The sequence below is a fragment of the Lonchura striata genome, chromosome 19 (assembly GCF_050655825.1).
Source record: "Lonchura striata isolate lonStrDom1 chromosome 19, ASM5065582v1, whole genome shotgun sequence".
In the NCBI taxonomy this organism is placed as follows: Eukaryota; Metazoa; Chordata; class Aves; order Passeriformes; family Estrildidae; genus Lonchura; species Lonchura striata.
This window is the reverse complement of record NC_140721.1, coordinates 6,525,554-6,539,611: the sequence shown is the minus strand read 5'-3', so window position 1 is coordinate 6,539,611 and position 14,058 is coordinate 6,525,554. Positions and strand designations below refer to the sequence as shown.

Sequence of the window (14,058 nt, the reverse complement as noted above, 5' to 3'; positions counted from 1 at the left end):
ATATACACATTTCTTTTTAAAATAAATAGATGCCCTGGCCAGGAGCAGAAGAAGACAACATGAATGTATAGAGCAGAAAGTGGTGGAGGTGGATGGGGAAGGTTTCCAGCCACAGGACATCCCTCACCACAGGCTCAGAACACATGGATAGGTCAGGTTCCTCTAATGTCCTCAGCAGAGATGCCTTGAATGGTCAGACCGAAAAAATCCTGTGAAAAGGGACCCCTAAGGGTAATTTCTTGCCTAGGAACAGGTAGGGAAGACCACGTTTTGCCCAAGGAACAGGTCTCCAAGGCCCCCAGGCAGGGAAGGTCAGAACCATCCCCTCCTGCTGCATCCCAGTGCTGGCTCAGGCACCGAGAGAAGTATTTTCAGCCAGATGGTTATTGCTGACTTCCTCTCCAGGTGGGCACTCAGACAGTCGAGGAGGGAGGTGGGAAGGAGCTAAAAAGCCCAAATCCTCTGAAAAAGCTTCTTCCTTCCCCTCGAGGCGTAACCCGGGCTCTGCCAGCACCCAATTTAAGGATGTGTCCCTGCCTGCCTCCCTGAAACCCGAGCCATTCCCTCCCCACCATGTCTCCTTAGCGGTCTTCCCTCTCTTCTCCTCTTTCTGCTTCTTCTTCCTCCTCTTCTCCCTTCTCCTGCTCCCTCTCTTTCTCCTTTGCTTTGGGGATGATCTGTCCCAGGATGGGTTGCAGGGCTGCCATCCTGCTGTAACCCCAGCAGCAGCAGCAGCAGCCCCAAAACTGCGAAGGGATGACAGGCTGGAGCTGTTCCGTTGATGGATGAGATCCATTTTCTTTCCCCTTTAAATTTTTTAAAAATTTACTCAGCAAGATCTCACCTAAAGAAAAAAAAAATCCTGCCTTATCCCAATCCCATTTTACCAGGAATATTAATTTCAATCATTATTTTTGAATGTTTTATAACTAACTAGCCAGCTCCTTTGTTTATTTCAAAAGAGGACGGATATTTCTGGGATTCGATACACCCATCTTTATACTGGAGAGAAAATACCAAACAGGTATGTGGATTTATGATGCTTTTATTTAGGTCAGGATGGTAATTACAAATAATGATCTGGCAGGGCGGTGGCAGCTGAAAAATTCTGATTTCTCCTGAAGTTGTTTGAATAGTCAAAAAGTGGAAGTAATAAACAGAGAACTGGGATTCACTCCAGCTGTGGCCAAGGGGTACAAAGGGGACCAAAAAGGATTAAAGGACCTGTGGAGTCCCATGTCCAGGTAGGAGGAGGGAGTTTTCACTGAGGGCAAAGGGCTGGCTGGGCACAGTGTATGTGCTGTGGTGTGTTATTTGGGGTGAAAGCAGAGATTTTCTGTGCCCCACGTTAAAGCCCTGATCCTCCCCTGTGAGTTTTGTACCATCCCTGGTGGTCAGTGCTTGTGCAGCATGGGGGTGATGGAGGATTTGCTCCTTCTTCCATCGGGTCCATGGTGGGGGTTGGCTTCACAGGACACCTGTCAGCTTGAAAACCTTGGGGTGAAGGCATTTCCATAAACCCACACTGAACAACACTTTAAATCATAGAATTATCATAAAATCATAGGATGGTTTGGGTTGGAAGGGACCTTAGAGCTCATCCCATTCCACCCCTTTGCCATGGGCAGAACATCTTTCACTATCCCAGGTTTCTCCAAACCCCATCCAACATGGCCTTGGACACTTCCAGGCATGGGGCAGCCACAGCTTCTCTGAGTGATGTTAAAAGGGATGCTGGGTTTTGCTACAGTGCCATGATGACTAATTATGGCTTAAAAGCAGATTTTAATATGTGGGGATTCTGAAAGAGCCCCAACACCCCTGGGTTTAAGGAAGGGGGGTTCAGTTCTCAGCTGAATCTTGAGCGTTGGGGTGAGGATTGAGAAGCAGTTGGAAAAGCACAGATGGAGAAGGAAAGTTGGGGTTTCCCTTTTTGGGGTGAGGATTGAGAAGCAGTTGGGAAGGCACAGACGGAGAAGGAAAGTTGGGGTTTCCCTCTTTGGGGTGAGGATTGAGAAGCAGTTGGGAAGGCACAGACGGAGAAGGAAAGTTGGGGTTTCCCTCTTTGGGGTGAGGATTGAGAAGCAGTTGGGAAGGCACAGACGGAGAAGGAAAGTTGGGGTTTCCCTCTTTGGGGTCAGCCGTGGCACAGCACCGCAGTGGTTAATGCTCGCTGCCACCCTGCGAGGGAGCAGGAACGTGCTGGCTCCGGCACAAAAGCGGCCGGCGATGACAACGTCCCTGCGAGCAGGACGCGATGCCGGGGTTTGGCCGGGACAGGGCGGCGGAGGGGCCATCTGTCAGCCCTGCCCCGCTGGAGAGAGGGGAGGGCCCGTGGGACAAAAGGCGACATTATTCGCTGCTTCAGGAGGGATGAATGGAGTATTGAAAGCCACCACCTCAGCGAGTAGATTGGTTTTCAGCCCCCATCACTGAGCTGTCTGTCCGCTGGTGAGGCTTGGTCAGCAGGAGTCGAGCAGAGATCAGGGAGATGTAACGGGGCTGTGTCCCATCCACACCAGCTCCTTCCTGCACCTCCTTCACCTCTTGCTGGTGCACAGAAAACCCTTTGGTCCACCATCATCTCTCCCTAGTGAAGGCGACGAAGTCCAAGCTTTGGTCTGGAGGCTCTGGAGCTGCCCCAGCCCATGGTCTGGAGGAGCCTTGGCTGGGTGGAGAACAGCACATGTTCCTACCTGGGAGCTCTTGTCATGCCACACGGAAAACCAGGAGCAGGAAAAGGCTGGGTGAGGGGTTTCCATGGGAAGGAGTTAGTCACTGATACACTGAATTTCAATTACCTTTCCCAAGTTTCTGACCACCAGCAGATGCCTGAAGCAGCAGCAGTCATTGTGCATCCCTTCAGGAGTTGACGTGCCCCGTGCGGGCTGGAGGGACTAATTTTAGGGCTCCGCTGAGCTAAGCCTGACAGCCCAGCTTTGGAGCCGGCGTGCGGGAGCATCCTCACGATGGCACTGCTCCCCCAGCGCACGCTGCCGCCAGACCGGCTGCTGGGACAGCGGGGATGTGGGTCTGGGCTCCCAGAGGGATCCCGGCCAGCAGCACCAGCACCCGTCCCCCTCCCAGAGAGCCTGCAAGTGACACAGAGCTGGAAATCCACCCCCTCGGCAGTGAGAAGTACATGAGGGGGAAATGGAATCTTAAGATACTGAATCTCTTCCTCATTTTCTGCTGACATTCCCTCTTGCTGAGTTTTACCTCGCTGGTAGGATATGGCCCTTCAGCTTCATCTTGCCACTCAAAAAAAAAATCGCTTGTTCTCAATGAATCCAGCTGGAATTACTTTTCATGTGTCTTCTAGTCACTGCTCCTGGAAATACTGAGGAGGGGCACGTTCACAGGCCCTTGGTGACCACAGGTTCTCCTGGCCACCACTGCTAACACTGCTGTCTGCATGTTTCAGGGAAGTGACCTCTGGAAATTCACCTGCAGGAGGACTGACAAGCAGCAATGACACTCGATCCCTGTCCAGACACCCGGCACGGCACAAGGAGGCCGGAAAACGATGTGCTGCCTCTCTCCTTGATTCCAGCTACACTCCTTATCCTCCTCGTCCTCCTCAGCCCCACCGGTGAGCTCCTGCCTGGGGCAGTGGGAGGGGTTTTAGGCACTCGTGATCCCTCTCCATCTCTCAGATTTGTGGGCAGATTTTCTCCAGGCACAGAATTATTATGATACCCCCTACAGTGCTGAATGTGCACAGGGACGGAAGGAGCAAATTCAGCTCTTCTGTCCCACTGTGACCTGGCTGTGATGGCAGGCCCAGCATGCAGGACAGGCAGGGGAATGGGGCAGGCAGCTGACAGTACTGGTGACAGAGCAGGTCTGGGCTCCCATGGGAGCAGGCAGCAGGCAGAACCCATGGGGAGATGCTGATGGCCAAGGGATGCTCCTGGAGTTGCTCCCCAGGACCTGTGGACCAGTCCTGCCAAGGAAACGGGTGGAACGAGCACCCATCTCCTGAGAACAGCAGTCTCTACTCACTCCTGGCAGGCACTGTTCCAGCCAGGATGGGAAGCATTTCAATAGACCCGGGAAAAGCCATTCGCACTCTGGAACGCGAGTCCACATGGGTGCTGTGGCAGCGGAGTTATCCCAGTGTGACTCTATCCATGGAATTACAGCCAGGCGGTGGGGAACGCGTTCCTGCCTCAACAAACCCGCGCCAAGGCACAGCCAGCCGGAAAACTGGCAATTCAGATGTAGTCAGACATCCTAATTGAGTTAAATGGGGTTTTAACTTCCCACTCCCTCAGCTGGTGCTTCCCTTCCCCCTCAGGATGTTGTGGCAGCATCCGTGCTCACACTCCGGGTGTGGGGACCTTGTCACAGTCCCCTGCATCGCCTGGTTCTCCTGGTTATCTTCTTTAATGGGCACAGATTAGTCGCTAACGAAGGGCCATTTGTCCTCTCACTTCGTGGTTTTGTTTAGCAGCGGTGTTTACTCCAGTAGTTTCCCGTTTTCTTTTGGCTTTGTGAAGCTGGATCAGAGAAACATGGAGGGCTCTATCTCTTCTCAAAAAGACAGTTCCTTATTATTGTAGACACACCAGGCATATTCTGTTCAGATCTCTCCTGACTTTGCTGGAGGATGCTCTTAAATGAATATTTCAGAGCTTTGATTTTTGACTTAAAGGGAGATGAATATTTATCAATGTCCTTTTTATCCACTGCTTTTTTGGCACTGGAGCGGACTAGGTGTTAAAAATCAATACAAGCCAGGATCAAACACTCTTCCTAGAAACCCTCGTGCCTCCCCATTTTTGGTGCAGGGGTGAGCTGAATTACCTCTACCCTGCTGTATCCTTCCCTGTCCTCTCCTGCAGAGCCTCTCTGCTCCTGTGTTTTTGCCTGTTTAATCCCTTCTTGCTGGAACAACAGCATCCCTTTCCATGCCTGGTCCAGCTGAGTAGGGCAGGAGCACAGACCACGCTGCAACTCCCTGGCTGCTGATGTTCATCCCAGCATCCCTGCTAAGTCATGGATACAGCCAGACAGTTACCTTATTCTCCTTTCTCCTGGAACTTCTAGGTTTTTCTTTGACAGCCCTGATTTCTGGCTGACTTAATGGTCTCCCAGGCAACATCCTAGCAAGGAAAAGGGAGGTGGGTTCATCTGCTCCTCTGTCCCCCCAGGCTCACGCTGCTTCTCACGGCGGTGACATCCGCCTCCGGAGCGGCTGGGATTGACCTTCACGTCACTGCTTGTGGGCTGAGCGTGAAGCAAGACAGGGCTGGTCTGAGGCAGTGGGAGGAAAAGAGGCCACAGAGGCACCAGAGGTGTTGATCAGCCCTTGGGTGCTGTAATTAGCATGGAGGCATCATAGAATCATGGAATGGTTTGGGTTGGAAAGTGACTTTAAAATTTATCTCGTTCCAAGGTCACTGCCATGAGCAGTGACACCTTTCACTAGGTTTGGAAGGATTTTGGAAGGTGTCACCCACAGGAGAGGGTTGTGCAGCCAGAGCCTCAAGCCCAGGAGATCTCAGATGCCCAAGGAGATCTGTGCTGGGCTCCAGCATTGGACAAGTGCTTGTGGACTGGGGTGTCTATGAGGTCCAGGCACCCAACCCCATCCACCATCCCCCAGCGCATCATGATCATGTTGCTGTGACTTCCTGGACAAGCTGGAGCCCACAGTGACAGAGGGAGGATCCCACATCACCTAGCAGAGAGATTTTGTGCCCAAATAATGCCCAGCAGTGAGAGGGGGTTCAAGAGATGAGGACATATCCTGCATCCTTCAAGTGTTCACCTCCTCTGGAGGAGGTTTCCCTCCCTCTGGATGGGGTTCACCCCCTAAGGTGGCTTCACCCCATCAGTGGGTGTGTTGGTACCTGCATGTAGGCATGGAGCTTCCAAAAAGTGGATTTTGTTGGGGAAATGAAATAAAAAAAAATCAATTAAAATGCACACAAGTTGCAGCATCTTCCATCAGGAGATCTCCAGTGGGTTTCTCAAGCTGGGCAGGATTGATTTTCTTAGTTCCCATCTCACCACCCAAGTTTTCCATGGGGGTGGTGGGGCAGGAGGATGCAGGAGCTGCCCAGGGCCCACAGCAAGGCAGCAATGGAGCCAGGGATGGACAAAAAGGTCCTCAAGACCTGGCCCAAGACAGGATCCACCTGGAGTGGCTTCTGCTAGCCATTGGGCTCATTAGGGTCACACATGTCACCTTGTGTTTCACAGTCCCACCAGAGTCACAGCTGCTCATAGCTGCCTCAGTTTCCCTACCTGTGAAGTAGATGAAGTGATGCCCTGGGGAAGGGTTTTCATTTTCCCCCACACAAACTCCAGGACTTTGCAGGAAAGGGAAAGGTCCAAGGGCTGCTGGATCCTGCCAGTCTCCACCATCCCCATCCCATCCCTGCTGCCCTCACTCTTCAAGCTGCACCTCTTCCTCTCTCAGGAGAGCTTATCCCTCCTTTTCTCCCTTGCAGGCACCACCTCTGAGCCTGAGATGTTGCCATTCCCAGGTGAGATTCTTCTCTGAAAATCACTTTTGTCCAGGAAGTTTTTTAGTTGAAAAATGCATTTTTAGGTAAAAGAAGAGATTTGGGGAATTGAAAAAAGGTAAGATATTGGTTTGGAAAAAATAGCAGCAAGAAAAAGCTAAACTTCTTTTACAGAAAGAAAATAAAGATTCTTTATTATCCCTATTCCTCTAATTATCCTGAGAGGAGAATTTTGCCACCTCCTGCTGAGTCCCTGTCCCTGTGCCATGCATCACACACAAATAAATAATTTCCTTAATGTGGTAGACCCCGGGCGCTTCCAGACCTGCTCCCCATTGCCAGCAGCGAGAGATCATCTCCATACCACCAGCTCCCATGTGGGACCAGCTCTGGATGCATTCCTTGAGGCTAATAAGAATTTGCTAATTGCATCTTGTCACTTGTCACCTAAGTCAACATGTGGTGCCATGTGTCTGCTTTTCCCTTCACCCTTGGGTTTCTGTCCATTAGCAGGTGAGATGATGGGAGCATCACAGAGCCACAGAATGGTTTGGGTTGGAAGAGACCTTAAAAACCATCTCATTCCACCCCTGCCATGGGCAGGGACACCTTCCACTAGACCAGGCTGTCCAAAGCCCCATCCAGCCTGACCTTGGTGATGGTGCATCTCATTCCTGGACTGAGATGGGCTGTGTCTCCACAGCCACTGCTGCCAGCAGATGACGGGGAGCCCGTGTCCCACCAGCAGGTGGGCAGCACCAAGCCAACAACTGCACTGTGCTACAGAGAAGGGGCAGGATTTTATCTAAGGAGTAGGAGTTTGACGTAGATTTGCTCCCCGTGGCCCGTTGCCTGCTGAGGGACCTCTCTGTTGCCATCCTCCCAGAGATCCGTCTCGCCAACGGGCCCAGCCGGTGCCAGGGGCGAGTGGAGATCCTCTACAACGGCTCCTGGGGGACAGTCTGTGACGACGACTGGGACATCGTGGATGCCAACGTGGTGTGTCGCCAGCTGGGCTGTGGCCATGCCATCACCCTCCCAGCCGCCATGACCTTCGGTCAGGGGAGTGGGCCCATCTTCCTGGACAACGTGGACTGCAAGGGCTCGGAGGCAGCCCTGAGCGAGTGCTGGAGCCATGGCTGGGGCATCCACAACTGCTACCACTACGAGGACGTGGCTGTTGTGTGCAACGGTAACGAGGTTGGGTTCCTTGGGGGCAAAGACAGCATGCCCCCACTCCTGTGGAGTGCAAGACTTGGGGGTTGCAGGGGCCTTGGTAGAGCCCAGGAGTCTTATTTCAGAGGCTGGCTCTCTGACCTGGGTTAGCCAAATATCCTCTGCATCCTCCTCTCACCCCTCTCCTCAATCCAGGTCACCTCCCAGCTCCATGGGCTGGTGCTCCATAAGGTGACCAGCCTGTTTTGTGTTCCTTGTCACTCCCAGATCAGGACTTTGCGCCCTCTCCAGCATGATCCCTGGGGAAAGAGCACATGCCTACCCACGCTCCTGCCTCTGAGTCAGTTGCTGCCCAGCTGCTCTTTCCCCTTTTGACTTGTGTTTCTTTAAATTGCTGAGCTTTTCAGTAGGAGATGTTCCTAAAGGTGAGAAAAGCAGCGGAAAGTGTTTGAACTTGGCAAGTGAAAGTGGAACGGCTCCATGACGGCCCTTATGTACCCCACACACGTTCCTCCCTCGCTGTGCAAGGTTTGCTCATCAGCCAGGCATCAGTGAGCTGTGAAAGTGAGGCTGTGCAGACCTGGAGCAGCTGTTCCGTGAATCCCCACGTCCTGCAGAAGCAGGGCTTGGAAAAGGAGGGATGGAAAGGCAGGGATGCTGGGTTGGCTGGTAGGTTGTACCGACAGCATCCAGAGAACAGAGGTTGTGGATTGAGCAGGAAACTAAATAATGGCATTGTTGGAGAGGAGAGGTGGAAGGAGTGAGAAAGGTGGTGGGGAGCTGGGTCTGAGGGCAGAAGAGAAGCTGGAGACATTGGCAGGAAGCTCTGGTGCAGCTGCAAACCCCTCTATTTTCACCTGGGGCTGGTTTGGTGCAGACCCTCTTGGAGCAGTGGGGAGGGAGGGATCCCTCCAGCTTTGAGGTGGAGAAGCAGCAGGTGCCACCTCTCCGCTTCCCTTTGCAGAGTTCTCACCCACGCAAGTCAGCGAAGGACCGACCACCAGGACCCTCACAGCCTCAGTACAGGATGGGGAAAGTAAGATGCTCAGCCATCACTGCAGGGAGGACATCCTGCCTCAGGGCAGTGTCCCCTACTGTCACCTGCTGTCCCTCTTGAAGCCTCTCAACCCTCCAGTCCTGAGATGCAGACCCCCAAACCCCATAATTGGCCATGGCCACACCCTATCCCAGAAGTTCCCAAGGTTCCCAAGCCCCATTGCTCTAAAGCTTCATTCCTTCCTTCTCTTTCTCACTCATTTCCTTAGCCATTATGGGCACAGCAAGGTCTGGGCATGGTGGCATCTTTGTGCCACGTGCAGGGACACCACATCCTTCTCACCTCATGCTGCCACCCTCCAGGTGACGGCAGCATCCGCCTGGTGAGCGGGCCCGACACCTGCCAGGGCCGGGTGGAGATCTTCTACCGTGGGAACTGGGGCACGGTCTGCGACGACGACTGGGGCCTGAGCGATGCCAGCGTGGTCTGCAAGCAGCTGGGCTGTGGGCAAGCCCTGGATTACAAGAGCAATGCCTATTTTGGCTATGGAACAGGACGTATCCTCCTGGACAACGTCAACTGCGATGGCAGTGAGCCTTTCCTGTCTGCCTGCTACAGCCTCGGCTGGGGCATCCATAACTGCGGCCACCACGAGGATGCTGGGGTTATCTGTGCAGGTACCAGGCAGGGCACTGCCCTCAGGGTGGGGAAAAACCCAGGGACATCCTGTTCTTTAAGCAGAAATGTCTCAGAGAGATGCTGAGATGCCCAAGGCCGGGCAGGGACTGGGCTCTGCACTGCGGGAGCATTCTTGTTCTTTATCCGCCCTCATCCTGGTACTCTGGAGTAGCAGCCCCACGCCAAGAGCCCAGGGCACAGCCAGGGTGGTGATTAGCAGGGGAAATGCATCTGCCATCCTGCCACTTCCCTCTGCCATTTCCCTGCTCTGCTGGCTGGAGAACAAACTGCCCGCGTCCGGAAGGAGGGAGCGGCTGCCAGGGGCCAGGCACCGTGCCAGGCCCAGCCTGCCTCCCCTTCCCCTCCTGAAATGATGTATTCCTGCCATTCTCCACTGATTACTGTTTATAATCTTAATAATCCCCCTGAATTCCCTCATTACCATGGCTAATGACGGGAGCAGTAAGTTGCCAGTGCATTCCCTTTCCCACTATTAATGGACAAAGGGGATGATGTAGGACAAAAGGGACAATTTTTTCAGGCTGGTTCTTCCTAAACATCCCCATCCCCCCTGGCACCTCCTCTGGGCACAGAGTTGATGGAACCATCACGCCCAGACCTTGCTCACGTGGACAGAGGATAATGAAGCATAAATGGTAATGAATCCTGATGATAAATCTCCCAGGTGTCACCTCTATCCTTCTGTGTCACCACAGGACTGGACACATCCACCATCACATCATTCACCACCTCGGTGGCCCTGGACTCTGAGGAGACGCTCACAGCCACGGCCACAGGTAGGATGTTAGTAGTCACTCATCTGAGGGAGGAAGCTGTGCCCTCTGTGTCCTCTTGTGACCCAGCCTGGCCCCCGGGGTTCTGCCATGCGTGGGTGATGCTCGAGGGGTGACACTGCCCATGGCAGGGTCTTGCCAGGGGGCAGCCATGGTGCTGGTGGTCACTGGCACCGACTGCAACAGGGGCAGAGGATGCTGGATCTGGACCCCTCAATGCCCACATGTCTCCATGCTTGTCCCAGCAGTGACAGACAGCAGGGACCAGCCCTCCCAGGCCACTGAGGTGGTCACCACCACACTCCTGACCATCGAGCAGGAAAGTAAGTATGCAGCTGCTGCTAGTCCTGCCTGGGGCTCCATGTCCCTGTAGGAGTCACTCCACATCCCCAGTGCTCACCCCATGCCCCCAGGGCTCCTTCTATGTCCCCAAAGGTCACCTCATATTCCAAGTGCTCAATCCATGTCCCAGGAATTACCTCACATCCTCAGGGCTTACATTGCATCCCTGGGATTTACTCCATGCTCACAGGTGCTCAGCCCATAACACTCAAGGGTTCATCCTACATCTCCAGGGATTGCTTCATGCTGACAGTGCTCACCCCATGCTGCTTGGGAATCACCCCATGTACCCAGTGTCACCCACATCACCAGGACTCACTCACCCTGTGTCCCCAGGGGCTCAGCTGGCATCCCCACGGTCACACCATGCTCTCCAGATGCTCCCCCATAACCCAGAGACTCACCCCACGCCCAAAGGGGTTTGCCCCACATCCCCAGGGAGTTGCACCCATGCCCCCAGTGGTTACCCCAGAAACCGGGGGCTCACCCCACACCCTTGGAGGGACAGCAGGGGCCACCGGACCCCCTGTGGAGCCCTGGTCCCCTCGGCGTCGTGCCACGCAGGTGGCGGCTTGCGGCTGGCGAACGGGAACGGGAGCTGCCGCGGGCGGGTGGAGGTGCGGTACCGCGGCACCTGGGGCACCGTCTGCGACGACGACTGGGACTTCCCCGACGCCCAGGTGGTCTGCCGGCAGCTGGGCTGCGGCACCGCCCTCGCCGCCACCGTGCTCGGCTCCTTCGGCTACGGCAGCGGGCCCGTGCTGCTGGACAACGTGGGCTGCGGCGGCGGCGAGGCGCGCCTGGCCGACTGCTTCCACCTGGGCTGGGGACAGCACAACTGCGGCCACCACGAGGACGCCGGGGTCATCTGCCGAGGTGAGAGTGGGAGCTGCGAGAAGGGGGTCTGCGGGTCTCCGGTGAAGCCCAGCTCAGTGGGAAAGTCAATGAGAGAATGGATGTAGGGAGGATTTCGGCCACGCTCAGGCTGGCTGTGGGAAATGGGGTCCTCCAAATGGGGCTGGGGTGAAGAATGAGCCCCCACACCCCAGGGTTTCTCCTGCACGTGGGGACAGCAGTCAGTGCCATGGTGATGGCTGAAATGTGGCACCCCTGTGGTCCCCATTTGTGCACAGTGGCTGCATATCTCACCCCATTATCCTGCAGCCATTCCCAGCTATCCCACACCACTGCTGGGGGGCTCTGGCCCCACCCTGTCCCTTGAGTCACTTTTCCCACCTCTCCTCCACTGCACCAGGTGCTGATGACACTGAAGACCATTTCCAAGAGGCCACTGCTACAACCACCACATTGGCCCCAACTCGTCCCAAGGAGGGTAGGTACTGGGGTGTCACCTGGGGACACAGTGCCAGCCCTGCCTCAAGCAGATGCACAAGATCTGTCAGTGCCTGGAGCAGCCCATGGGAGGGGGAAAAACTGATGACACTGTTAAGCCACAGCCTCTCCTGGTGCCCCCAAGGCTAGTTCAGGCAGAGGTGATGGACCACTGAATGATGGACCTCAGGGTGAAGAGAGGAGGTGATGGACCAAAGTGGCAGAGCTGGGAACAAAGTATTGTTCCTCCAACTTAACATTCACCACAGTACTCTGAGGGTCACCCCCAGCTCTGGCAGGTGGTCACCCCCACTCCTGGCAGTGCAAAGGCAGTGGGGGAGCTCTGGGCTGACCCCAGGGCAGGCAGGGAGAGTGGGACACAGCACTGGGGTGGGCATGGGCAGGGGCTGCCTCACCCCTTTCCCTCCCCAGGCTCCTTGCGCCTGGTGAACGGCAGCCACCGCTGCGAGGGGCGCGTGGAGATGTTCTACCTGTCCCAGTGGGGCACGGTGTGCGACGACGCCTGGGACCTGCGCGATGCCAAGGTGGTGTGCAGGCAGCTGGGCTGTGGGCACGCCCTGGCAGCCTGGGGGGAGGCACGCTACGGCCAAGGCACCGGCTACATCTTCCTCGACAACCTCAAGTGCAAGGGCCACGAGCCCTCGCTGCTGCGCTGCTCCCACATCCGCTGGGACGTCCACAACTGCGACCACTCCGAGGATGCCGGTGCTGTCTGTGACATCCTATGACCCTCCCGCAGGTAAGGGGGGACAGGGATGCTGGAGGGAGTTGGTGGCAATGCCACAGAGAGGGGTTGAACCCTTGCTGATGGTCTGGACACTGCACTGGCCCTGTGAATGTTTGGGCTCTGAGGATGGGAGGAGTTGGGTGAGGACTGGGTTCTCCTCAGCTCCTGAAATAGTGGCTGAAGAAAAACACCCTCCCCCCCACCCCCAGACTGCTCCTTGGAAAAACAAAAATGCTTCTGGTGTGAAATCTGGTTGGTTTCAGCCATTTCTTTTAAGAGATGAGGAAAGAAAAATGGATTTTCTGCTGTGAAAATGATGTTAAATTATACTCAGAAAATGTAAAAAGGAGGCTGAAATCACACCAGGATGCTCCAGTGGCTCTGCAGTGAGTTACTGTTGTTCTGCAATTTGCTTTGCAAGCCCTCCAGCAATCCCAATACCAGCTTTTTATTCCCATTTTGGCATCAGAAATACCAATTCCTCCCCCATTCCCATGCAGCAGAAATGCAGGCGTTGGATCTCATGCCATCTGCAATCCTTGTGCCTATTTCACCTGTTCCTTCTGCAAACACTGTGGGGTTTAGGAGAGCTCAGATGAGATTTTCCTTCCTGGGGGGCTTCAGCACAGCCAGTCCATGCCCAAAAAATCTCCTGGGGAGTGGGAAAGGATGGGGATACCCTGCAGTCCCCCCATCCTTCTCCATCCTGTGCCATACAGACGTGCTGGCTTTGGCTGCTCTGTCCCAAAAGCTCCATGCTCCTGCTCCCAGAGCAGGCAGGGAGCTGGCAGACAGGACACAAGCAGATGGAAAACCATAGGGAAGACCCCAAATCCCTTCCCAGAGCAAAGGAAATGACCCAGCAGCCTGCTCCTTCCCCAGTGCCCTGCCTTTGGGGTATAAAAGCTGTTTTCCTCCCAGCTCAGGTGGAAAGACCCAGCCTGCAGCACCATCACCTTCGCCACCAAGTGTTTGATTCCTACTGGGACATTGGGAAAATGACTCCCCTGTTCTCATGGATGGGGTTCAAGGGTGGGGAAGGGCTCATACAGTGGCACAGAGCTCACTTCTCTGTTTGTGCAATTCATTTGTTGATAAGACACTGCATATTCCTGGGCTGTTTTTTTTTTTTTCATTTTCCAATTTTTTTTTCTTATATGTGTGTGGGTTTGTTTTTGTGAATACATAAAAGCCCTTTGAAAGTGCTCTGAGAGCTGACTTGTTTTCCTGTCATCCCCTCAAATCCCTGGGTAAAAGCAAACACCTGGAGAAGAGCCCCAAACCTGGAGGAGAGAGCTCAGTTCTTGGTGCCAAAAATTGACCCAAATCCCTGGCTTAAAATGCTCAAGCAGCCTTTAATTCCCACCCAGCTGAGAGCTCAGCTTGGACCTTTCTCCACCCCAGCTCTGGGATACAACCCTGAAGCCCACCAGGCTCAGGGGTTGAGGCTGGATCCAGCTTTGAGTTTGTTCCCAGTGGGATTTGACAGTCACGTGAACTGTGGGATGGCCCTGA

At 54.5% G+C, this 14,058-nt stretch overlaps 1 protein-coding gene across 1 annotated transcript; it reads left to right on the top strand.

Moving 5' to 3' along the window:
• The first annotated feature begins 891 nt into the window (after positions 1–891).
• SSC4D (scavenger receptor cysteine rich family member with 4 domains) lies at positions 892–13,599 on the top strand. Its single transcript, XM_085557542.1, has 12 exons — positions 892–1,024; positions 3,425–3,592; positions 6,462–6,497; positions 7,363–7,668; positions 8,617–8,688; positions 9,012–9,326; positions 10,044–10,124; positions 10,367–10,444; positions 11,028–11,339; positions 11,719–11,796; positions 12,228–12,555; positions 13,465–13,599. The coding sequence occupies exons 2-11, from the start codon at positions 3,472–3,474 to the stop codon at positions 12,542–12,544; spliced, it is 1,716 nt and encodes a 571-aa protein (XP_085413668.1). The 5' UTR covers positions 892–1,024; positions 3,425–3,471; the 3' UTR covers positions 12,545–12,555; positions 13,465–13,599.
• Positions 13,600–14,058: the final 459 nt, after the last annotated feature.

Coding starts and splice junctions, on each gene's coding strand:
- SSC4D (XM_085557542.1), top strand. CDS start 3,472: ATGACACTCGATCCCTGTCCAGACACCCGGCACGGCACAAGGAGGCCG. Junction 11,340..11,718: donor CGCCGGGGTCATCTGCCGAG/GTGAGAGTGGGA, acceptor CCACTGCACCAG/GTGCTGATGACACTGAAGAC. Junction 11,797..12,227: donor CCCAACTCGTCCCAAGGAGG/GTAGGTACTGGG, acceptor TTCCCTCCCCAG/GCTCCTTGCGCCTGGTGAAC.